At 43.2% G+C, this 23,724-nt stretch overlaps 2 protein-coding genes across 2 annotated transcripts in view; one reads left to right on the forward strand and one right to left on the reverse strand.

Annotated features, from left to right (window-relative positions):
- The window catches only part of CDC16 (cell division cycle 16), a 67,980-nt gene extending 66,073 nt beyond the window's left edge, over positions 1-1,907 (reverse strand). Inside the window, exon 1 of the mRNA XM_034758105.1 lies at positions 1,711-1,907. Coding sequence (XP_034613996.1) covers positions 1,711-1,758 — 48 coding nt within the window. The 5' untranslated portion in view covers positions 1,759-1,907. The remainder of the gene's footprint in view (positions 1-1,710) is intronic.
- The window catches only part of RASA3 (RAS p21 protein activator 3), a 277,547-nt gene continuing 255,526 nt past the window's right edge, over positions 1,704-23,724 (forward strand). Inside the window, exon 1 of the mRNA XM_034758104.1 lies at positions 1,704-1,816. The gene's annotated coding sequence lies outside the window, so the exon portion shown is untranslated. The remainder of the gene's footprint in view (positions 1,817-23,724) is intronic.

A 23,724-nucleotide genomic window follows, 5' to 3' on the forward strand; every position in this document is an offset into this window, starting at 1 on the left:
AGGAGTTGCAAGTACTTTGGAGGACAGGATTAGAATTCAAAATGATCTTGACAAACTGGAGGAATGGTCTGAAATAAATAGGATGAAATTCAATAAGGGCAAATGTAAAGTACTACAATTAGGAAGGAATAATCAATGCACAAGTACAAAATGAGAACTGTCTACGAAGAAGTACTGCAGAAAAGGATCTGGGGGTGATAGCGGATCACAAATTAAGTACGAGTCAACAACAACAAAATTCTTGTTGCAAAAGAATAAAAAAAAAAAATCACTCTGGGATGTATTAGCAACAGTGTTGGAACCAAGGCACAAGAAGTAATTCTTCCACTCTACTCAGCACTGATAAAGACCTCAAACTGGAGTAGAGTGTCTATTTTTGGATAACACATTTTGGGAAAGATGTGGACAACTTGAAGAAAATCCAGAGAGTTACAAAAATGATTAAAAGTCTAGAAAACATGACCAACAAGGAAAGATTGAAAGAGTGGGTTTCTGTAGTCTGGAAAAAAGAGGACTGAGGGGGAAGTGATAACTGTCTTCAAGGGCATAAAATGTTGTAAAGAGAAAGGTGAAACATTGTTCTTCTTAATCACTGAGGACAGGCTAAGAAGTAATGGGATTAAATTGGAGCAAGGGAGCTTTAGGTTAAACATTAACGAAGATTTCCTAAGTGGAAAGGAGTTAAGCACTAGAACAAATTACCTAGGGAACTTATGAATCTCCATCACTGGAGATTTTTAATAGCAGGTTAGACAAACACCTGTCAGGGATGGACTAGGTAATACTTAGTCCTGCCTCAGAGCCGGGGGACTGGACTAGATGACCTGTCAAGATTCCTTCAAGTTCTACGTTTCTATGGTTTAATTTATCTTCAAACACTCCTGTGAAGCAAGTGAGTGGTATGACTCCATTGTACAGACAGGGAGCTGAAGCACAGAGTGTCTAAGATTAGTTGTCCACTCATCCGCTGTCCAATGATTTTTCAAAGTCCTTCAGATTATATGCCACTTTATCTGTTCCAAGCGCTACTCCATCCCATTGACTTCAGCTGCGGCTGTGAGTGCTGAGCACTGCTGCACATTAGACCCCAGGTGTCTCAAGCACTCAGAAAAAGCGGGACAGGCTGTTAACGGCCCCCTGTGAAAAGGCTGGTGTAAGCCACTTGCCCACAAACTCTGTGGCAGAGGCAGCCATAGAATCCAGTTCCCCAGGGCAACATTTACCGGCCTTCACCATGAGCCCATCCTGCCACCCTCTGCTCGCTGTCCACACCTCTTCCAGGGCTGCAGCAGGCGAGGCAGGGGCCCACCAGACCACGCCGCAGTCACGGCCCAGCCCGGGGGCGGAGCCACCCCGTGCCGTGCACTAGGACTCGCCTAACCCCTGAAACGGCGATAACGGCCCGGAGCTGTTCGGTGCGTGACGTTACTTAACACGACACACGCGTGGCCCACAGCTGGCGGGGGCTCACTCCAGAGCAGACCGTTACGCTCCCGGCTCTCGCACCCACCTACCAGCCCCTGCCGGGACACGCTCCGCTACTAGGGCCCCCGAGGAAACAGGGGTGGAGACGCACCCCGGCCCCGCCCCACGGCGCGCACCTCCCCACGGCGGGCCCCGCAGCCACTCAGAGGGCGAGGGGGCGTCAGGGCCGGCTTAGGGTTAGGAGCGGGACGGAGAAAGAGGCTGCGCGGGCTGCTGTCCCCTCACCTGGTCTATGTACTGCCGGACCCGCTTCCTCAGCCGCTCCAGGTTCATCTCCCTACGCGCGCGAGCCGGGTGGCCTCAGGATGCTCCGCACGCGCCGCTCACTCAGGTAACGGTTTCGCTGTCACGCGCCAAGCGCGCAGCCCGTGCACCCCGCACTCTCTGCCGGCCTCGTTCTCTAGGCGTGCCGCGCGGTAACGTGTCCCCTTCCGGTGTCGCTTTCGAAGTCACTCCCCCCAGAAACACCACCCCACGCGGATGGTTCCTACAGCGCGCGCAGAGCAGAGCCGCCGCGCTAGAGCGGGGCTGGGCGGGCGACTGGGGCTGCGCTACACTGTCTAGCTCCCTCCTGGGGCAGGGCCCGGGGGAGGAAGGGGGACTGTGACCCAGCGCTGCCCGTGCTTGTGACGTTTCTGCCGTTTCTCTGACGTCTCCAGCTCCTGGAGTCCTGTTATTTGGCCAGAGCCTCCGCGTTCATTAGATGTCACGTCCCCAGAGCCCTAGGGGACGCGTGACCTGCTGCACCTTAAAGGCTCAGGCACAAATGAAGAGAAATAGAAAGCTCCCAAAGTGGCGTGGGGTGGTGGTGGTATTATTATGTATTTAATCCTATGATTTCTTTAAAGGCCTGACAGGGGGGTTGGTACGTTTTAGCACCTTACAAGATATTATTAATAGAGGAGCTCTCTTCCCTCTGTTACCCCTTGTGAGGAGGCCTGGGTTGCCACACTGGGCCAAGTACCACTCAGTTTAAAAGGTCCAGGGAATGCTGAATGAGGGTTGAAATCCTTCCCCAGCAATAGCACACTCGCACTACTTGTTGTGCATTAGGTATTAATGAGTAGATTAGCTCTACCTGTGCTGTTATTATTTAGCCTGAAATATTAACCACAGACGTCCAGAGGCAGTGAAATTGGAAAGGCAGGTTTGGGCTCACAAGTGACCCAACACTGAACGAGCAGTTAGGCCATGTAGCAAGTGGCTAGCTATGGTTGGGAATGTGAAGTAAAATATTTTCTTGGCATTAGGTCAAGTGTGCCATAAACGTGATGGGGAAAAGAATTTTTCAAAAGAATGTCATAGTATTAAGGCGAAGACTTGAAAACAGTAAGGCCATGATGCAAATTTCCTTGTAGTGACTGCAGAGTAAAGTATTGTAGATGTGCAAATATTGGTAAACCCTAATGGCAGAATTATAGTCTTCAGATTGGATGTTGGAATACAATTCCATGTTTGCTTGTTTTGTTTGTTTTTGGGGGTTGTTTTTTGTAATATATAATACAGTAGCTAAGGAAAAGGTGCAGAAATACAAAGCAAAGCTTGTTTCATATTCTAAATACAATAGTAGTGCAAGTGACCTACAATGTGTTTTTTAAAAACAGTATGAAATACATAGTAAATGCAGATGTATTACTTGTGCTACATCTAAAAATCTACTTAATCGTGCAATGAATTAAATGTTTGATCTATATGCCAGCCACCGAAATGCAAACAGAGAGCACAGACTGCATACTAGTAAAGTTCTCAGATGTCTTTCAATGCTTGGGTTGTCTGGAAGGAGGATACTATTTTAAGATAAAACAATCAGTAACTCTGTGCATCCATCCTCCAAAGCCTTCCCCAAACATTTGGTCTAACAAATAAAATAAAATAAATTGAGAATATTGAAAAGCTGAGGGTTATTAAAAGTGTAGAAAAACCTAGAGAATGAGTTAGTTCAAGGGTTATAAGTGGAAGACCAAGGCACTGAACCGCATGCACAATAACAGAAACATCCAATGAAATCTGTTGAAAAGGGAGCCACTAAGCTCCTGCAAGTGCAAATATTCTCCGAGTTAGATGCAAGCAGCACGTGTTTCAGCAAGTAAAGTTAGATAACTCAAGTTCTAAATTAATGATTTTTAATGCAACATTTGTGCACGATGAATTTAAGTGACTGTTTATATTTGTTGTATATCTTTGGTATTCTACAGGTTTCTGAGGGATTATATAGCCCTGAAGTTATAACTCATACTGTTTTAATTTGGGGCAGGTATACAATAAGTTTTGCAGAGATCAAGTCTTTGTTATGTCTTTCACTGATTTATATGACATTATAGATCAGCCCTCTTCTGGATTCAGTTGCCTGAGGAATCTTTTACAGTTTTGGCTGCACATTTTTTTGAAGCATTGCATATACAAATAAAGTTGATAAGACTTTGACTAACTGCCTGAAAAAGGTGTGTCTATATTAAGCTTGGTATCAGGTGACATTTGTTCTCAAATGATACTGGCAATTCAGGGATCTGTTGTCCTGAAACTTTAAATACATTAAAAAGAACAGGAGTACTTGTGAAACCTTAGAGACTAACAAATTTATTAGAGCATAAGGTTTCGTGGGCTACAACCCACTTCTTCGGAAAGCTTATACTCTAATAAATTTGTTAGTCTCTAAGGTGCCACAAGTACTCCTGTTCTTTTTGAGGATACAGACTAACACGGCTGCTACCCTGAAACCTTTAAATACATTAGAGCTAGATACATGTCAATAGTTCGTATCTTCAATTCCTGAATATTTAAAGTACATTTTTAAAATTTCTGTGTTTGGGACATCCAGGTTTGCACAAAATCCATTTATTCCCCAATTTTAAGATAAAAGTTTAAGTAATTTCCCTTTATAATTAAAAAAAAATAATTAAAGCATACATTATTAATAAAGTCTAATTAATTTGAGTCAGTATTTAAAACTAAACATGATATAAAGCTTTCACATTCTAACCCTTTCAAAAAACTTAAAAATCACTAAAATGTTTCAGAATACATTAAATGAATCCTTATTCTATCCAAATGTTAATATCAAACCATAGAAAAGTAAAAGCATACAAAATGCATCTAAAATATGAAAGAACAAACTGAAAAGTAATTTTTTTTCTTATCACCTATAAAAGGGGGTGGGGGAAGCCTCTCACTGTAACATTTCAAACTAACCATAGTTTTCAAAACAAACCCGTATCTGTACCAGTTAGGGCAAAATCTCTCCGTCTGCATATATTTTAAAACTTTTAAATGGGAAAACTAACTCTTCTTATCTTTAAAAAGGATAAACATGTAGTTGGCTCTTGTCTTTATAGGGGTTTCTTCTTGCAGTTACTTTATAAAATTTGTCCTTGAACAAGAGACAGATTTTGTATCAGTAAATCAAAGTATTGTTAACTTTCACATAATTGCATGAGGTATCATTGATTGGGTTACTTTCTATAATTTCTTCAAAATTATTTAATTACATACCTCTTTATTTACTTTCTCGGTTTCATTGTTAAAGAATTAAACCATGCATATAAAGCATTTCAGTGCTTAAATATATATTAATGTGCATATGGGTAGATTCTTCTCTGTACTTACATCTGCTCTGTTCAGTAGGGGGTAGGAAGAGGGTGCCAGGAAGTTGGTTCAGCTGTTTGATTCTGTGGCAGCCATGACATAAGTTACAGCAGCCCAATGTTTCTTTTACACTACCTGAGCATGTCTCTGTAGAAACCACATAATTTGCCTCTTCAGAACCAGCAGACTGCTGCTGTCTTAATCCTGAGACACCCCCTCTCCAAAGGGAAGGGTGGTGGATGCTGGAACTACTGTGCTGGTTTAGGCTGAGCTCAAAACCTTTCTCAATCCTCCCATCTGCTGAGGAAATTCTCAGCTGTGGCCAGACTCTGACTTTTCAGCATCATCTGAACAATACAAAAGTTTGAATCTGGAGAAGGAAATCTGGCCTCTATGATTATACATTTATTTTGGAATTAATGTAAATATTGTTTGTTTTTATTTTGGGGATTCAGTTCCCAGTATAGCACCTGGGTGATAGGAAAAGGGGAAGAAATCCCAGATGGCCTGGAGTCAAAACTGGTGTGAGATTTACCAGTGTGGTTCCCTCAAAGATTGTTATTCCCTTCCTGACAATGGTTCTCCACTCAATTCAATAAGCTGCCAGAATTTCCAAATGTCAGCAGTAATGTTACCATCTTTAAGTGATTTCTTTAAAATGAAGATAAGAACCTTCATGTATTTGATTACCAAAGATCTTTTTCAGAAGATATTCAGAGGGAATTTGAATGATGTACCCAGCCTGATGCAACTAAATTTCCTTACCAAGAGCAGGAGCACCTCATAGCTAAGGCCTAGTCTACACTTACCGGCTGGTCCGGAGGCACGCCATCGATGTTCTGGGATCGATCCCGGAAGTGCTCACAATCGACGCCGGTACTCCAGCTCGCCGAGAGGAGTACGCGGCGTCGACGGGGGGAGACTTCCGGCCGCGTCTGGACCGCGGTAAGTCCGGACTAAGGTACTTCGAATTCAGCTACGTTATTAACGTAGCTGAATTTGCGTACCTTAGTCCGAAGTCCGGACTAAGTGTAGACCAGCCCTAAGAGTGATGGCAAAGTTTATCTCTGGAGGTAGTCATACTGGTTGATGTTGAGTATCATTCTGTGACAACACATGTGGATGTCGTCAGTCTTCCAGACTCGATGCACTTGCAAAGTGAAATTTCGGAGCAATAGTTTGCAGCTACAGAATGTATGCTAAATATAATTCTGCAAATGACTGAAAAGAAGTGTTAAGATATTTACCTATGGCCCACTCCAAAGCTCATTCAGAGTCTTTCTACTAATTTCATTGGCTTCAATAAGCTTTAGCTTAAGGTTTTACCATCCTAAATGTGCTGTTTTTCTGCTCACTATTTAACAGCAATCTCATCTTGTCCTGGCAGTTGCTGCATTTCAGCCGTGGCTGATTCTCATATATTATATAATTTTATAGAGCATTTTGGGATCCTTATATTTACATCATACCATCCAAATTAAAGATGATTGAGTATATGAAAATATTTAGTCAGACCTCACATAAACCGCTTATGTGCCTTTTTATAACTTCTTAATACTTGTGGCAATATTTTAAATTAAACAAGTTCTGCAAAACAGCACATTCTACACATTTGTATCATTAGTGGCAGAAGCTTGCTAGGAAAGGAACATGGGAAAGGTGTGGAGGCTTGTATCAAAGCTAGGATACAGAGAATTAATTTCCCATCTAGTCCACTGTAGTCTAAATGCAGAGAATTTGAGAATGCTGACAGAGCTGCCATAATCCAATTAAAAGGCATTTAGGGAAGGGACTGTTACTACCTAGCCTAAGATAATGGGGCCCAGATATTGATGGCACTTCTGTAATATATGTAAAACAGTAATCTCCTGCTTCAAGGATAGGGTCCTGGACTTCAGTTCAATGATGCTTTGCTAGTGTGGAAAGTTAACTGCTTTCTTAAGAAGCTCCACCATGGGCAGAAAGCAAGAAAGGAAACTGAGGTTGGAAACAAGATAAACTAGTTGTAAACCTCAAAAAAATTCTTTTACAAAAGTGAGCTCTGTAGGACTGTTTGTCTACCTTGACTTGTTCTCTCTTTTGGGAGATTAATGTGAAATTTTAATAAAACAGATTATGTGTAACACTGTTCTTATCTAACCTGACTAGGCATCTTGGTTTTGAGTGTTTTCTGGGAAACATTTGGTTGATTTTTAGATGTTTTGGGTAATAAAATCCTGAGATAAGGCCCTCAAGGGACCAGTTTCAACAACTGAACTGAAGCTGGAGAATCTATCAGTTTATAGAATATCAAAAGATTATTCAATAAAGCACATCAGTAAACCAAAAAAAAAAAAGCAGATTTTTTTTTAAAAGGGAAAATATATTGAATTACTTTTTGAATGATGTTTGAAGACTCCTGTTTAAAATTAAAGGATACAGAAAAAGAAAGACAGATTGTATTCCTAGGGACAGTCAATTTTCTTGCTGGAGAGCCCAATTTACATTTGTTCAAAGAGTAATGAGTGTTTATAAAACTTATTGAACAGAAATGTTTGCATTCTTTAAAAAAAATATCTGAAAGCAGGTTTGTTAAAATTTGAACATCTTCCTACAGTTCTTTGAACCCAAGGAATAAGCATACTGTACTATGCACGAGAGTCAGAAAGTGAAGGTGACCAATCTATCCTGAGTGTCAAAGTCAACTGGCAGGTGCATTTATGGGGGCTAGTTTAAAAATGTAAGTAACATTCACAAAAGTAAATAGTTATGAATAAATTACATTGTAAAAACTAAGAGAAAATAAACACTGGGTTATTTTCAAAACATTTAATGACATCATAATTTTCTGATGACTAAACCATACTAATACTATTATAACAATATTGTTAAGAAACCTATTTTATACTATTCTGCAATAGAAATGTAATTTATTCTATAACATAACAGAAAAACAGCGATAACAGATCAGTCATTAAAGGCCAGATGGTGATTTATACCAATGAAAGTACCCCAGTAAGTGCTTAACAGTGTGAGTAAGGGCTCAACAAAATCTATCAAGTTCTGCACTTTCTCATCTCCTTTTGCTTGTTATCCTCATTTGTTGCATCTTATCTTAAGTGGATAGTAAATAAGCTCTCTGGAGAAGGGACCATATCAACCAGTGTGTTCATACTGTACATAGCATTAATCCTGACTATGGGCTTTCAGTGGTACCACAGTATAAATAATATCACCAATTCCATATTTTTACTAGGGCAAAAAGTTTTAAGGAAGATAAGGGGAAATAAAAAGAACACCTGGAAGTAACTGGCTGTTGCAACTTACATGTACTGCTGGATTTGCTAGCACAGCTTCTAAATTGTTTGAACCAACAATTCTCTGCTTAACAAGATGCACATGTATATTTATTTTGAAGTGTAGACCTGGAGACTTAAGAACAGTCTGCTGTGACTGATCATTGTGCAGTTTCCAAATGGTCAGATTTTTCTTGACTCAAACCCAGTATTTTTATTAAAAAGAAGCAAAGACACTAGTTCTCTGTGAGTACCAGGGGGTCCATGCCCTCCTGGGAAGATTCTCCTCCCTAATACAGCCAGTCATGAAAGGCTTTGCCTCTACCCAGGTTACTGGTTCCAGCTGTCTAGAGTAAAACCACTGAGAGTCTTGTGAGAAACCTACAGTTAAGCATGAAGTTTATAAGGAAGCGTGATTAATCTGAAGGATGATGTAGGCAGGGTTAATGCTACCAGGGAGCATGTAAAACTCCTGACAAGGAGTGGAAAGAGTATAGCCTGATTTCACCAAAGCCCCCTTACTTAGACTACTTACTAGGTATACCAATCAGATAGTAGAAGAGAGGATATAGTTCAAAATTGGGGAGTATTAGTAAAAGGATATTTTGTTAATTAAATAGACATGATCTAGGGCTGGAGAAATGATCTAGGCCAAAGTTGGGGACTTAAAATCCTGACATTTACCAAGTCTGAACAGGCATTTTTCCTACTCTGTAGAACTCTCGATCCAATTAAAGAGCTACTATTGAATCAGACTTGAGATTTTAAAAGATGATCTCCTGCCCTCTAGTGTTCAAGAGCTTCTCAGTTGCTGTGCAGTGTTTTGCCTGGTTTTCAGAACACTTTCCAGTCTTGCATCAATTGATTAATTAACATCACATTTTTCTTATCCTGCTGTTTCTCTGTGATTATTAGAAACTTAGAGAAAGTATTAGTTTGTAGGGGAAAATTACAACAGAGGATTAATTGTAATCTGGTCATTCATTATTGACAAGCTGGAGGTGGAAAAGAGATGAGTCTCTCTTAAATATACAACTCACCACTATCTGTTTTAATTTGTCTCTTTTTTCTTTTTTGGAAGTCTGTAGTTCTAATTAGTGTACCAAGATTTCTATTATGAATTTTCCATATGTCTCACTATCGGAGTCAATAAAAATGCTGGTCATGATGTGCAGCATAGACACCAGACTGATGTAAAAGGTACAAGAGGATACGTGTATTTTAAGTACATCTAAATGACTAAAAGGAGGAGTTGAGGTATTCTGTACCAAAACTCATATTTAAAATGGGGATTCCCAATGGTGAATCTGCTATTTATCTATAAAGAACTGGCTTCGTGGCTTCTGAGGATGAGAGGGGAATTTGGGCTCTCTACTGGTGCCACTGGATGCTCAAGGTGCTAACAGAATGAAATCCAATGTTGATAACTATGAAGGGATGCAGGGGGTGTATTAAACTCAACAGGGGAACTGAAGGGGTTAAGAAACAACTCTGGGCCAAAGCAACCCTGCCCATCTGAACTTACAGTGCATGCTCCAGCTGGAAGTGGATCTTAAAAAGGAGCCAGGCAGCTCAGTAAGGGGCTGACAGGGCAGAGAGAGGAAACTACCCTGAGAACTCCTGAAGAAGGGCATTGCAGAAGCTTTTCCTGGGCGGTGGGGAAGGGAGAGAGGCCTGCCGAGCCTAGAAAGGCTGAAGATTCAGTTACTCTTTTTCTTTACTAGTGTGAGTCAAACTGTAAGACTTTGGTGGGTAGGAAGTGGCCTAGGGAGGCAGCTTTAATACATTCCTGAGTGCTGGACTTTGTGGCTTCTTACAGGGCCCTGGGCTAGGGCCCAGACCATAGGTGCTGAAAAAAATAGTGTGTGCTTAGCACTCACCAGCAGCCCACTGATCAGCTGGAGACTGCATTTTTGACTTCTTGTTAACCAGTGTGGTGAGACAGAAGTTTACTTTGTTACTGGCTTGGTATATCTAATGATAGAATAACCACCAGTCTGGGATGGGTCTGCGCTATTTCTCAACAGTTTGTCCTGAATCTGGCATCCTAAGCTGTGATCCACTGAGGCATGGTGACAGGGTCAATACATGGGCGGAAGCCCTCCCTCTCACCCCGTGTTCATGAAGGTGGGGGACCCAATATTTTCCTTGAGACTGTTATCCCAAGTAGGGATAAAGTTAACTCATGACCTCATTGGAGGGCGAGTCAACCCTCCACCAAAGGGCAGACTGCCACAGGGTGGGACAGCAGTCAGTGAGAGACATGGGAGGTGGGGTGAGCAGAGACCTAGTGCTCTAACTATAGGCAACACTGCCAGTGAGCACTGCCTATCACAATGCACATCGGAAAACATAATCCCAACCATACATACAAAATGATGGGTCTAAATTAGTTGTTACCACTCAAGAAAGAGATTGTGGAATCATAGTGGATAGTTCTCTGAAAACAGCTGCTCAATGTGCAGTGGCGGTTAAAAAAGCTAACCATGTTAGGAACCATTAGGAAAGAGCTAGATAAAAAGGCAGAAAATATCATAATGCCATTATATAAATTCATGTTATGCCCACACCTGGAATACTGCATGGAGTTCTGATTGCATCATTTAAAAAAAAAATATATTGGCATTGGGGGGGAAAAGTACAGAAAAGGGCAACAAATATGATTAGGGGTATGGAACAGCTTCCATATGAGGAGAGATTAATAAGACTGGGACTTTTCAGTTTGGAAATGAGACGACTAAGGGGAATATGATAGAGGTCTATAAAATCATGAATGAAGTAGAAAATGAAGTGTTATTTAATCCTTCACATAACACAAGAACTAGGTGGTCACCCAATGAAATTAATAGACAGCAGGTTTAAAACAAACAAAAGGAAGTACTCTATCCAATGTAACAGTCAACCTGTGGAACTCATTGCCACATGATGTGAAGGCCAAAAGTATATCTGGGCTCAAAAAAGAATTAGATCAGTTAATGGAGGATTGGTTTATCAATGACATTTAGCCAAGATGGTCAGCGATGCAACTGTATGCTCTAGGTGTCCCTAAACTTTCACCTGCCAGAAGCTGGGATGACCAGGGATGGACAACTTCAAATTGGCTCGCTCTGTTGGTTCCTTCTGAAGCATCTGGCATTGGTCACTGTTAGAGACAGGATGCTGGGCTAGATGGATCATTGGTCTGACCTGGTATTGGCTGTTCTTAGGTCTACTTGCTCCTTGGTGTTTTTGCTCATGGTGCTACTATATTTTGTGTGGGTAGTTGGTTATGATGTAGACCAGTGGTCACCAACCAGTCGATCATGGTCGACTGGTCGATCCTGGAGCCTCTGCCGGTCAATCGCGATCTCCAGCTCCTAAAAGCCGGCAGCGCAGCAGGGCTCAGGCAGACTGCCTGCCTGCCCTGGCCCCACATCTCTCCGGAAGCTGCTGGCATGTCTCTGCGGCCCTGTGGGGGAGGGGGAGAGGCGGCTCTGTGTGCTGCCCCAGCCCCCAGGATCATTGGGAACCGGCCAATGGGACCTGTGGGGCGATGCTTGCAGGCCCGGGCAGTGCACAGAGACCCACTGCCCCCATCACCTCCAGGGGTCAGAGAGATATGCCAGCCGCTTCCAGAGCGGCATGGGTCAGGGCAGGCAGGCAGCCTGCCTGAGCCCTGCAGTGCCACTGACCAGGAGCCACTTGTAGTAAGAGCCTCGTGCCAGAGCCTGCACCCCGCATCCCCTCCCACACTCCAAATCCCTGCCCCAGTCCAGTGAAAGTGAGTGAGGGTGGGAGAGAGTGAGTGACAGACGGAGCAGAGAATGGAGTGATCAGGGCAGGGCCTTGGGGAAGGGGCTGGGTAGATCCTGGGTTGATCTTAAATTTAAAAAGTGATCTTGTGCATAAAAAGGTTGGAGATCACTGATGTAGACCATGCTCCCCCAGATATGGATACCTCTAATGCTTTTGATATAAACCATCAAACAGTAGTTGGATAACAATGACTATTGGGCACTAGTGACCTACTCCAAATTTGAATCTGAGACCTACAGGTGAAAAGATTCATATTTCATTATCAAGCCCCTGAGCCATTCCCCTGTTTACCAAATACAACTTGGCTATGTGATCATGTATAATAAAGTGTTTCTAAAAGTAGCTGAAAATCATGTAGATACTATTTTGCAAAGCTTCATAATCTGAAGTCTAAACCATTGCAGTCATCAAGTCTGAGAGTGCAGAGCGAGAAGGCATGTTGGGCCAAGTTCATTCCTAATGTGTCCCCAATGAGGTGAATAGTTATATCAGGGATAAATTTAGACCCTTGATTGAAATTTATAATCCATGGAGAACCCTTCTGAACAAGACTCTAGGAGTGAATACTGAAACTTCCTGCAAAAGCCATAGATACTTATAATCTTTATCTCTGTTATTCTCCCAAGTGTAGGCAGAAAAGATTCCATTTGACACAGGCCGGCTGCAAGAAGCCCTTTTACATAAGAAGATCTAATTTAATAGTTTCTGAAAGTGCAGGAACCCAGAGTGAAATTCCAGCCCTATTGAAGTAGGATTTCACCCCAAATGTCCCAACAATGAGGGTGCTATTTTTTTCACTGGGACTTTTTCTTGACTTGGACATTGTTTTTATTCATTATTCAGGAGTAGTTTTACCTTCTATTTTTGATAAATGGCTTCATTTATAAAATGTTTATTAATTTTACAGAAGAGACATGTTTTAATCAAACAACTAACAACATAAAAACTAATCTCTTCTCAAAAAAGAATGCATGAAATATAAAAACATATATGCAGTCCTTAAAGGTGCATACAGGACCAGTCCTGCTTGTCTGGTTTGTATGAATAATCGCATAAAGAAAATAATCTTTGGCCCGCAGTACAACATGTAACAACAAAGTACAACTATGCAAATATAGAAATAAATAAAAATACTCCCACCCAGCAAACAGGCCCATGCATGTTACATTGTATTGATCTGTATGTTCATGTATACATTTCACACATAGCACTATAAAACAACTATCTGTACTTCCCCAAGTCTGTAGATTTTCCCCTATGAAATTTAGAAATGGATTCTATATTGCATTAAAGTAATTCAGTTTAACTTTTATTCCAAATACAATATTTTTGTATGAGACTGTTGTTGCAAGGTCTGTCAGGTGATTGTAGATACATTTTCCATGTCCTTCCATTATTGTAGAATAATCCTTTTAACATTATTAGACTAGAGAAAGTCATTCTGCTAATGCTTTAGGATTTCTTTAATTTCTGAAAGATGAAATATGGCAACAGAAGGTTCCAATTATAAGGTATATTATTTAATTACTAACATTTTGGACTAAATTAATTGTACCTTTTTGCATTCCAGAAGTATGTCTGTGGTATCCAGTTATAGCTAAGTAGCTCCATCATTTATTTCAAGTATACATATGTGACCTACGTATTATAAAGAACTTAAATTTCAAACATGCAGACAGAATCTGGAAGAAAATCTCAAAAGAAGAGTTACCAGTCAATAAGCAGTATGCCATTAAGACAATGTAAATCAATCTTCCATAGATTATATTGGATCCCAACTCACAATTGCTGCATGCATATTTCTAGTTGCCATCTTTTACTTTTTTAATTATAAAACTTTCATACTCCTCTTTTAGCAGATCTATGAGAATGATTTTAAAGAAAACATAATATGCATATATATACAATACAAAACTTGTATTGCTTAGAATGTTGTTGGGCATAATCCTATTACCACAAATGAGACAGAAAGGCTATGCTACAGGAAGTGGGACAGAAACCTCTTTACATCCTGTTCTTTTATTCTGTCATCTGCATAAAAACATGTAAAAGAAAATCGGCACCTACACCAGGGGTCTCAAACTCACGGCCCACAGGCCATCTGCGGCCCGTGAACCTCCCCAATGGGGCCCGCAGGGCTCCAGCAATTTTGGGGCTAGGTCTCTCCCTTGGCCCCACCTGCCGTCCCCGGACGCTCCCCCCACCCAGGCAATTTGCAATGGCCCGGGGCCCTGGCAGTACAGCGGAGCTGAGCAAGCCTCTGCCTGCTCGCTCCACGTGTCTGCCGGCCCCTCCCTGCTGCCGCGGGGCGGGGCTGTGCTTCCACGCGCTGCCCCCACCCCGAGTGCCTCTGCAGCCAATGGGAAGCTGAAGGGGCGGTGCCTGGGGGCAGCAGCATGCAGAGGTCCCCCAGCCCACCCCGCCTTAGAACCCTAGGTAAGCGCCGCACCTCCTCCCCCCTCCCAGAGCCTGCACCCCCACCCCACATACCCCCTCCTGCCCCCAAACTCCCTCACAGAGCCTGCAAACCCACCCCCTCCGCCTGCATCCTCACCCCCTACCCCAGCCCAGAGCCTGCATCCAGCACCCAAACTCCCTCCCAGAGCCTGCACCCCAGACCCCCTCCCAAAACTCCCTCCCAAAGCCTTAGGCAGGTGGGGGCGGAGTTTTGGGGGGGCGGGTTCTGGGCGGCATGAGTGACATTATTGGCCTGCTGGGAGGATTTGAGGACTGGCACTGGCCCTAAGGTAAATTGAGTTTGAGACACCTGATCTACACACTGTTTCTCCAAAGCCAAATGTTTTCATGTCAGATGTGACCTGCTGAAGAGACAACAACACAACACAGGAAAAATAGTTATTACTTATTGCTGATGCTGAGGTGTAGCATCAAGGGTAAAAGCTGTGGCAGACTGACTATTTCCTGAAATATGAACTTTACTGAAGTTAAACCTTACTGAATTAGGTTTAAGGTGTTAGGGGTCCATTGTATTAATGCAATTGTGTGTGTGTTATTGTGGAATTGTATGTAACTTAGGCAGGCCATTAATTCGGTTTTAAACCGGACAGTCCTCTTCTTCGGTGCTTTGTCCCCTACCTGGTACTGAGACAAAAGTAGGGGGAGAGGGATAGCTCAGTGGTTTGAGCATTGGCCTGCTAAATCCAGGGTTGTGAGTTCAATCTTTGAGGGGGCCATTTAGGGAACTGGGATAAAAAAATCTGTCTGGGGATTAGTCCTGCTTTGAGCAGGGGGTTGGACTGGATGATCTCCTGAGGTCCTTTCCAACCCATATATTCTATGAAAACCAGATGTGTTTTTTTTTCAGAGAAGGGATGCTATTTTGAAAAGCACGCTGCTCCCCCGCCACCCTCGCCAGTGTGACCTCATATGCAATGTATGCATGAGTTCATGCCAATGGAGGCAGAGCAGTGTGATGTTCCAAATAGCGTCCTCTGTCCAGTGTAAGCTTGTACACACATTGTGTTTGAGGTCACACTGGTGGGGGTGGGACACACCATTTCCACAAGTACCAGAATGTCTGGTATTTTGGGAATATGTGAGTGATCATTCTAATGTAACTCCCCCAAGAGGAGGGGGATTCTCATGTAATTCCTTCAGTTATCAGCACTTTGAAGCCTCTGCTCCTCCCGGAGAGCTATGCACTAACTAGTTCAAACTGGATTCACTAGGGATCAACAGACAAAGAAAGGATTTTTGGATAAATAGCCTGGTTTTAAACTGACTGAGGGCCAGAGGTGAAAGTAACTTACAGGACTTACCGGTACTGCCGGAGTCCAGAGGGGGCGTGGCCTCAACCGGAAGAGGCGGGGCCTCTCAAGATTTAAAGGCCCTGGGGCACCGGCTGTGGCTGGGAGCCCCAGGGCCTTTAAATCAACCTGGGGCTCCCAGCTGCAGAGGTGGGTGGGAGCCCCCGGGGCAAATTAAAGGGCATGACTGGGTGCTTGTTCTAAGCAGAAGCTGTGAATCCACAAGGAAATCCTTCGGGTAGGGTTTGGAAGGACTGCTCCTGCCAGAGCTTATGTTAGGATGGGGTGAGCTCTGATAAGCTTATTAGCATGTGGGTAGGTTCTTTTGTTGTCTTCAGTATGTTTTCTCTGCAGTGCATTTACCTTAAGAATAAAATAGGCTTGTATAAAAAGAGCAGTGTGGTTTCCATAAGTGAGGGAAGTCACAATGTTAACTGTCTCTGAAGAGAAACATAGGTGCCAACTCCCTGGGTGCTCCGGGGCTCAAACACCATGGGAAAAAATAGTGGGTGCTCAGCACCCACCAGTCACACCTGTGTGGCAGTGCTGCCAATCAGCATTTGGTGGCACCGCCAATTAGCTGTTTGGTGGCTGGGGGAGGTGCTTGAGGGAGGGTAGAGAGCAGTGAGTGGCGGGTGGGTGGGGGTCTCGGGCGAGGGGTTGGAGCTAGGGCAGGAATTGGCGGAGCAAGGGTGGGGCCTCGGGGGAGGGAAAAGGAGGGAGCAGGACCTCAGGATGGAGAGGGAGTAGAGCAGCTCCCACGGAAAAATAAAAGTCCGTGTCTATGAAGAGAAAGGAAGCTGTTGTGCTTGGGCAACCTGTCTCTACTGGGAATAACACAGTCAAGGCCTGGAACTGTGCAGCCTGGAAATACCCCAGTCTGAAGAGAGTGAGACGTGGATCTCCACCCAAGAAATGAAACAACTGGGGAGCTGAAAGTCTGAGAGTAGGTACCTTGCTGGAATAATGAGGGGAATTGCAGCTGCAGTATGGGACATATGCCTCAAAAGCCAAGACTATACAATGCTGAGCATCTCCTGCCATGTGCTGAGCAACCTCAACTCCCATTGATATCAGTGGAATAGGATCTCAGTTTGTTTCTGTATAATCAATAAGAACTGAGGTGCTCAGCACCTTGCAGGTTCAGACCCTTAATAAGCCACTTGTTTGTATTTTTTTTTTATCACTACAGGCTTTTATGTTGATATAAGTGCCTGGCAAAGAGGCTCCTGCGAAACCAGCATTTTACTCTTAACAGCACTGGTTTGAGTATATGTGTATAAACAAAACACTTAAGTGGATTTTGTGAAATAAATGTCATCATCGTTGGGACCTACTGTCTAATGTCTCTTGCAGAAAATGGTCTCAAATAGATTTTATGCTCTCTTCTGGTTTTATCTTTCCTCTGTAAATGTGCTTCCTTGTGCAGCTGGTTGTTTTGTTTGTTGTTGTTTTTTTTGTTTTGTTTTCTATGGTATCAGGATTATGATGAGGTGCAGGGCTGGCTCCAGGCACCAGCCCTCCAAGCATGTGCTTGGGGCGGCACCTGGAGGGGGGCGGCGCTCACCCGGGGAGAGCGGGGCCACGGCCGGGCTCGCCGCCCTACCCCTGGCGCTCCGGCCGGCTGGGGAGAGTGGGGCCGTGGCCAGGGTCACCGCCCTCCTCCCGGCGCTCTGGCTGGCCGGGGAGAGGGGGGCCGCGGCCGGGCTCGGCGCCCTCCCCTGTCATGCTCCCCGCCGGGGGGGGCGGCGGGAGGCTTTTTTGCCTGGGGCGGCAAAAAAGCCAGAGGCGGCCCTGATGAGGTGTCACATGGAGTGGGTGTATTTAGGATACCTCTTGGAACAGGCAAATTAGGGAGATAACAAGGAGAAATCACTTCAGGCTTCTTGAACTAAACCATTGCATAGTCCTGCTGTGTACTGTTGAACAGTTAGAATATTTCAACCCAGACTGTGCTGGAGTTCAGTGGTTAAGTGAACGGAGCTGTTGTAAGGCTTAATTAACTAATGTTTGTAAAGTGCTTGAATCAAAGTTCTGATATCAGTGAAGTCAATGGAGATTTGTCTAAATAAAAATTGCTCAAGAACTTCAGAAATGTGGGTCACAATGTATAATTTGAGAGCAATCAACCTTACTAGTTCCCACTGATTCTCCTCTTTGATCCTATTCCTGATCTTAGATGCCCCTCTGCACATCTGCTTCTGTCTGCTGGCATGGATCCCTTTCTCTCTTTCCTAATAGCCAGGCTGCATCACAGGGGTCAGCAACCTTTCAGAAGTGGTGTGCCGAGTCTTAATTTATTCACTCTAATTTAAGGTTTCACATGCCAGTAATACATTTTAACGTTTTAGAAGGTCTCTTTCTATAAGTCTATAATATATAACTAAACTATTGTTGTATGTAAAGTAAATAAGGTTTTTAAAATGTTTAAGAAGCTTCATTTAAAATTATATTAAAATGCAGAGCCCCCCAGACCGGTGGCCAGGACCCGGGCAGTGTGAGTGCCATTGAAAATCAGCTTGCCTGTCGCCTTTGGCACATGTGCCATAGGTTGCCTACCCCTAAAATGTCTCGCAGTATCTGGTGTCCTTATCAGTTCTCTATGGAAACAACCAGCCAGCATTTGTTACCCATCAAATCCCCAAAATGTGAATTCATAACATCCCTAGTTCAGGCATTATAACTGATGCTAACCTGTGTGAGCATGGGGGAGGGGACACGCAGTCGCTGGCATGGGGAGATGATTTTTTTTTTAATGAAGAGGAGCTGGTGGCCTGGCGAACAGGTTGGGTGAGGAAACCCAGTATGTTGTGTCGCTCACACCCAAAATCAAATGATTTGTATTAAAGGTGAAATTCTCACCTCTGCCAATGGCCAGCACAAGGCCTAGCCACAATTTAAGCCCCACATATATCCTCAAATAGGGCTTCTATAATTCATAGGCCTTGTGCTGGTGCTGTCCCTCAATGCTCCAGATTTCACCCATAATGTTCGATTCCTGCCACATTTTGTGGTATGTTAAACATGCAGTAAAGCTCACCTCCCTGTGTGTTTTTGATATGCTATCAGGCTACAGCATGCTACACCTTAACTAAATTCTATGAGAGAACCAGAAATCATTTGGTGTATTCCTTTCCTTTCCCTGGCATGTGCCTCATTTGCCAAAAATACATCAGGAATCAAACATTATGGGTGAAATCTGGATTTAAATAATGTTCTTTCAGAGATGGTGTTCAACAGCTAAAACACCGTTTTCCCTATTTGGAGCCTCACTTCGTATGTCTACCCAGACAAAACAAAAACCCCAAAACACCCCAAACCCTGTGGCAGTGAGTCCCAGAGCCTGGCTCAGCTGACTAAAGGGCAAGTCTGCTCTACAAAATTAAATCAACCTAAGTTACTTAGACATACAGCCACAGCAGTAATTAAATCGCTTTTGGGCGTCCACATTACACTCCTTGTGTCGGCATTCCACATCCTCACCAGGAGCGCTTGCACTGATTTAACTGTTGGTGTGGGGCATTGTGGGATGGCTTCTGAAAGGCAGCAACAGTCAATGTAGGCAATGCGGTGTCTATGCTGAAACTGCGTTGACCTAACTACGTTGACCTAAGCGCTATGCCTTTCATAGAGGTTATTAAATCGGTGTAGTGGGTGAGTTGCATCGGTGGGAGCTACAGTTTACTGTAGATACTTACAGAGTTAGGTTGATGTAATTAAGCTGTTTACATTGATCTTAGGGCTTGTCTACATTTACATTTTATAGCGCTCTAACTTGCTGGCTCAGGGGTGTGAAAAATCACCTCCCTGAGCGCAGCAAGTCTGAGCGCTTTAAAGTGCTAGTGTAGACAGGTTCAGAGTGCTGGGAGCCATGCTCCCAGCACTCGGAGCTAATCCCCTCATGGAGGTGGATTACCAGGAGCGCTAGGAGAGCTCTCTCCCAACACTTGTGCGCAACCACACTTGCACTTCAAAGCGCTGCCGCGGGAGCGTTCCTGCAGCAGCGTTTTGAAGTTTCCAGTGTAGACATACCCTAACTCTGTAGTGTAGACCAGGCCTCAGGCTTGCAGGGCTCAAGATGTGGGGCTAAAAATAGCAGTGTAGATGCTTAGGCTGGAGCTCAGACTTTGTAAACCTGCAAGGGGTAAGGATCTTGAAACCTGGTCTCCAATCCAAGCCCAAATGTCTACACTGCTATTTTTAGCCCCATGGCTTGAGTCCTGTGAGCCCAAGTCAGCTGACCAGGACTCTAAGGGTATGTCTATACTACCAGCCGGATCGGCGGCCAGCAATCGATCCAGTGGGGGTTGATTTATCGTGTGTAGTCTAGACGCGATAAATCAACCCCCGAGTGCTCTCACTTCGACTCCTGTACTCCACCGCTGCGAGAGGTGCAGGCAGAGGTGATGGACTAAGACTTGCTGTCCCAGACTTCTGTTTTTGCTGTGTAGACGTACCCACTGAGGATGTGTTTTGTCAGGGACAATAACAAGCATTTTAAACATTTTTCCTTATGCTGAAATGTGATTATTTTGTTATTCTGAATGCCAGTATTAGGGATGTGGGTGTCATTTCAGATGGCCTGAGATGCGACCTGCGAATTACATCTTTCATTAACTGCCAACCTGATTGTTCTGGGGGTCTTGATAAACCTGTTATTTCGGTAGCATCCTGAACTAGCTTTATGTTTTTGGTTACTAATATATGTTTTGTGACCTTTACGTTTGCAGATCCATTTGTAACATGCATTCTATTTGCCCAGTCTCTGTGATATAGCCAACACATTACAGTACTTACTCCAGATAATGGATGAAATAGCTTTTCCACCTGATGTAGCCTTCATTTCCACTTATTTCCAGGGGGTATAGGCATATTTATGGAATGGTGTAAACAAATGTTCCTTTCTACGTCCTTTTGGAGAACTTGTGAGGCCAATGTGATTGTGGCTGGGCTAGGGTTTGTGCAGCTGGAGAGAGACTTCACAGGAGGCCCAGGTGATGTGTGCATGTTCTCACATACAGGCCCCATATGGTGAGGTGGAATTCTACAGTTCAAAGGGTAGGTCCAGAGGAGCATTAGTGGGACTCAGCATTCTCCCCTTGGATGCAAGCAGATTTCTCACAAGTTACTGTTGGTCACACCAACAAGGACTATACGCCATATGACTAGAACACTATGTGACTGCAAATACATCCTCTGCCCCATACATTTGCTTGGGTTTATTTTGGGCAACTGCTGCCAGCAGGTGCTACATGGCAACATAGCTCCTTTAGCATGGGGAAGAGGGGAGCCATTGGAAAGGTGGCAGTCTTGGGTCTCCATGCAAAAGTCCCTGTCCCTTTAAGCACTCAATCCTGAAATCAGTGGGAGTTTTTTATGCAAAGGTTTTAGAGGCCCCATGTATCCCAAAGTCTTTGTGGCACTAGGATTTTCTTGGATTTAGTGGGTTGTACCTCCTGCCATCTCAGTGTGTGTGAATGAAACGCCCCCTCCAATGGGACAAAGGCCATGTATGGAAACTGAGGCCAACATTTCCAACTTGACTCTTTAAAGTTAAGCACTTATATATCCGTATTTAGGCACCTACATTTAAATGTGCTTGATTTTCAAACAACTACACTTCTGAAAATCAGATCTTTTATTTATGGCCTAACTTTAGTCCCAAGTTTAAAAGGTTGGCTTCTGTTCTCAAACTCTCATGTGGGGTTATAATGTGGCCCTGTATGTTGCAGAGAGAAACCCAAGTTAACTTAATGAAATTTGGAGATCAAGTATAACAAAATCAGGCCAGAGATATTGTAGAATTCAGCTAGGGGGACCAAGTGTCCTGATTTTATAGGGACAGTCCTGATATTTGGGGCTTTGTCTTCTATAAGCTCCTATTCCCCCCCCCCCCCCGTCCCAATTTTTTTCATGCTTGCTATCTGATCACCCTAAATTCAACATAAAGTTTGATAGTGAGAGCTCACTATAAGTCAGATAAGAAGACTAAATATGAATTTAAAATGTACTTGTCTAGTAATTAGTGATCGTGGAAACTGTTCATCATTCTCAGAAAAGATGATGATCAAAACTAAAATTTATGCTTGTGTAATATTAATTGCATCAGTATAATATCTTATACTGTGGGAAAAAATGTGCAGGTTTGTATATACTCTAACCTTGCTTCTTCTCCCAGAAAGGTCAGAAGATAAAAGTATTATGCTCTGACAGGCAGCCAGCACCACTTTACAGCTGTTATTAGTTGCACTCAGCAAAAAGGAAATAGACTCTCCCGTCCAACTCACAAAATCAAAGCCTGAAACATACACAGTTCAGCAGAATGTTCAACTCAAACCTGTAGCAGTTGAAATCAGTCTTGGTTCAAGTTCAGACAGGCTTTGTGTGCTGGCATTGGTTTGCTGGAATTTTGGTTTGGGACTGAACTTTCCATCGAAGATGAGTATGAGCCTTTTTAGGTGTATCTGTAGATTTGCAATCATTCCAAGTAGTTTATCACCGTTGAATTGAGTGTTATATTCCTTTTACATAGATGGCCCGACCACATGTCCTCAAGGGATTGCAAAAGCCATTTTACTTGATGATTTTTTTTTTTTTTTGGAATGGGGGTTGGGTAAACTTAGCTTAGTTTCCCTGATCCAAATAGAAAAATCAGAAGAAAAAAAATAGTGGTCACCTCACTCTTGATGTAACTCCCATTGACTTCAGTGTAATTACACTAGGATACAATCTATCTAATTATTTTATCATCTCTGTCTGTCTGGCTCTGCCACTCTGTCTTTTAGCATGTTATTTATTCTTAATTCCATCAGTAAGACTTTGTCTGAAGTAGGATTTGAAGGCGTGGTGTTAGAATGTGTTCGAGTACACCTGCTAACTAACACCTTCTAAAAGTCTAGCATAGACAAGACAGTGTATATTTTAACACATGCTAAACTATTCAAATTAAAGCTTAGGGAGGAGCCTAGCCCAGACTGGAAAGCAGCTGTGCCATTTAGGCTCTTTAATGAAGATGTCATTTCAGTAATGCTTTGTGTGCTTCTGTTACACTGAAGTGCAGTGCAGGTAGGGAGGGCAAATAAAACTGTCGATAAAATGGTATCTTGCAAATTCCCTATTGCTATTTGGTATAAGTTTCTGGGAGTATCTACAATGTGCTAGGTGCAGTATGAATCCACAAGACAGAAGGCTCCTGCCACTAAGAGCTCCAAGTCTATAAAAGACAGAACAAACAGAGAAAGAAGATCAAACAAATAAGGTGGTCAGGAAGTGATTGTCTGTTTCCTGAAAATGAGCCAAATTCTCTACTGGCAAAGAAACTGAGATCAGTGGACTTACGCCAGCAGAGAACTTGACTCAATATGCTTTAACACATGTAATTCCTGGATTGTGCAGTACTGTGATTCAGCAAACTGCAATCTTTATGGCAGTTTCATTTACACTTAAAAAATTTAGGTTTTTCCATGAACTGATTAATATAACCAGTGCAGAAACTCCTGTGTTTCTCATTTTGATGATGCATTCAATTTTGTCCCCAGAGTTTGTTTTTAATATGCCAAAGCCATTTTTATTGACTACAGGCAACTGCATCATGTAAGGTTTCAGAGTAGCAGCGGTGTTAGTCTGTATCCGCAAAAAGAAGAACAGGAGTACTTGTGGCACCTTAGAGACTAACAAATTTATTAGAGCATAAGCTTTCGTGGACTACAGCCCACTTCTTCGGATTCTATATGCATCCGAAGAAGTGGGCTGTAGTCCACGAAAGCTTATGCTCTAATAAATTTGTTAGTCTCTAAGGTGCCACAAGTACTCCTGTTCTT

Source organism: Trachemys scripta, chromosome 1, assembly GCF_013100865.1.
Source record: "Trachemys scripta elegans isolate TJP31775 chromosome 1, CAS_Tse_1.0, whole genome shotgun sequence".
Lineage (NCBI taxonomy): Eukaryota > Metazoa > Chordata > Testudines > Emydidae > Trachemys > Trachemys scripta.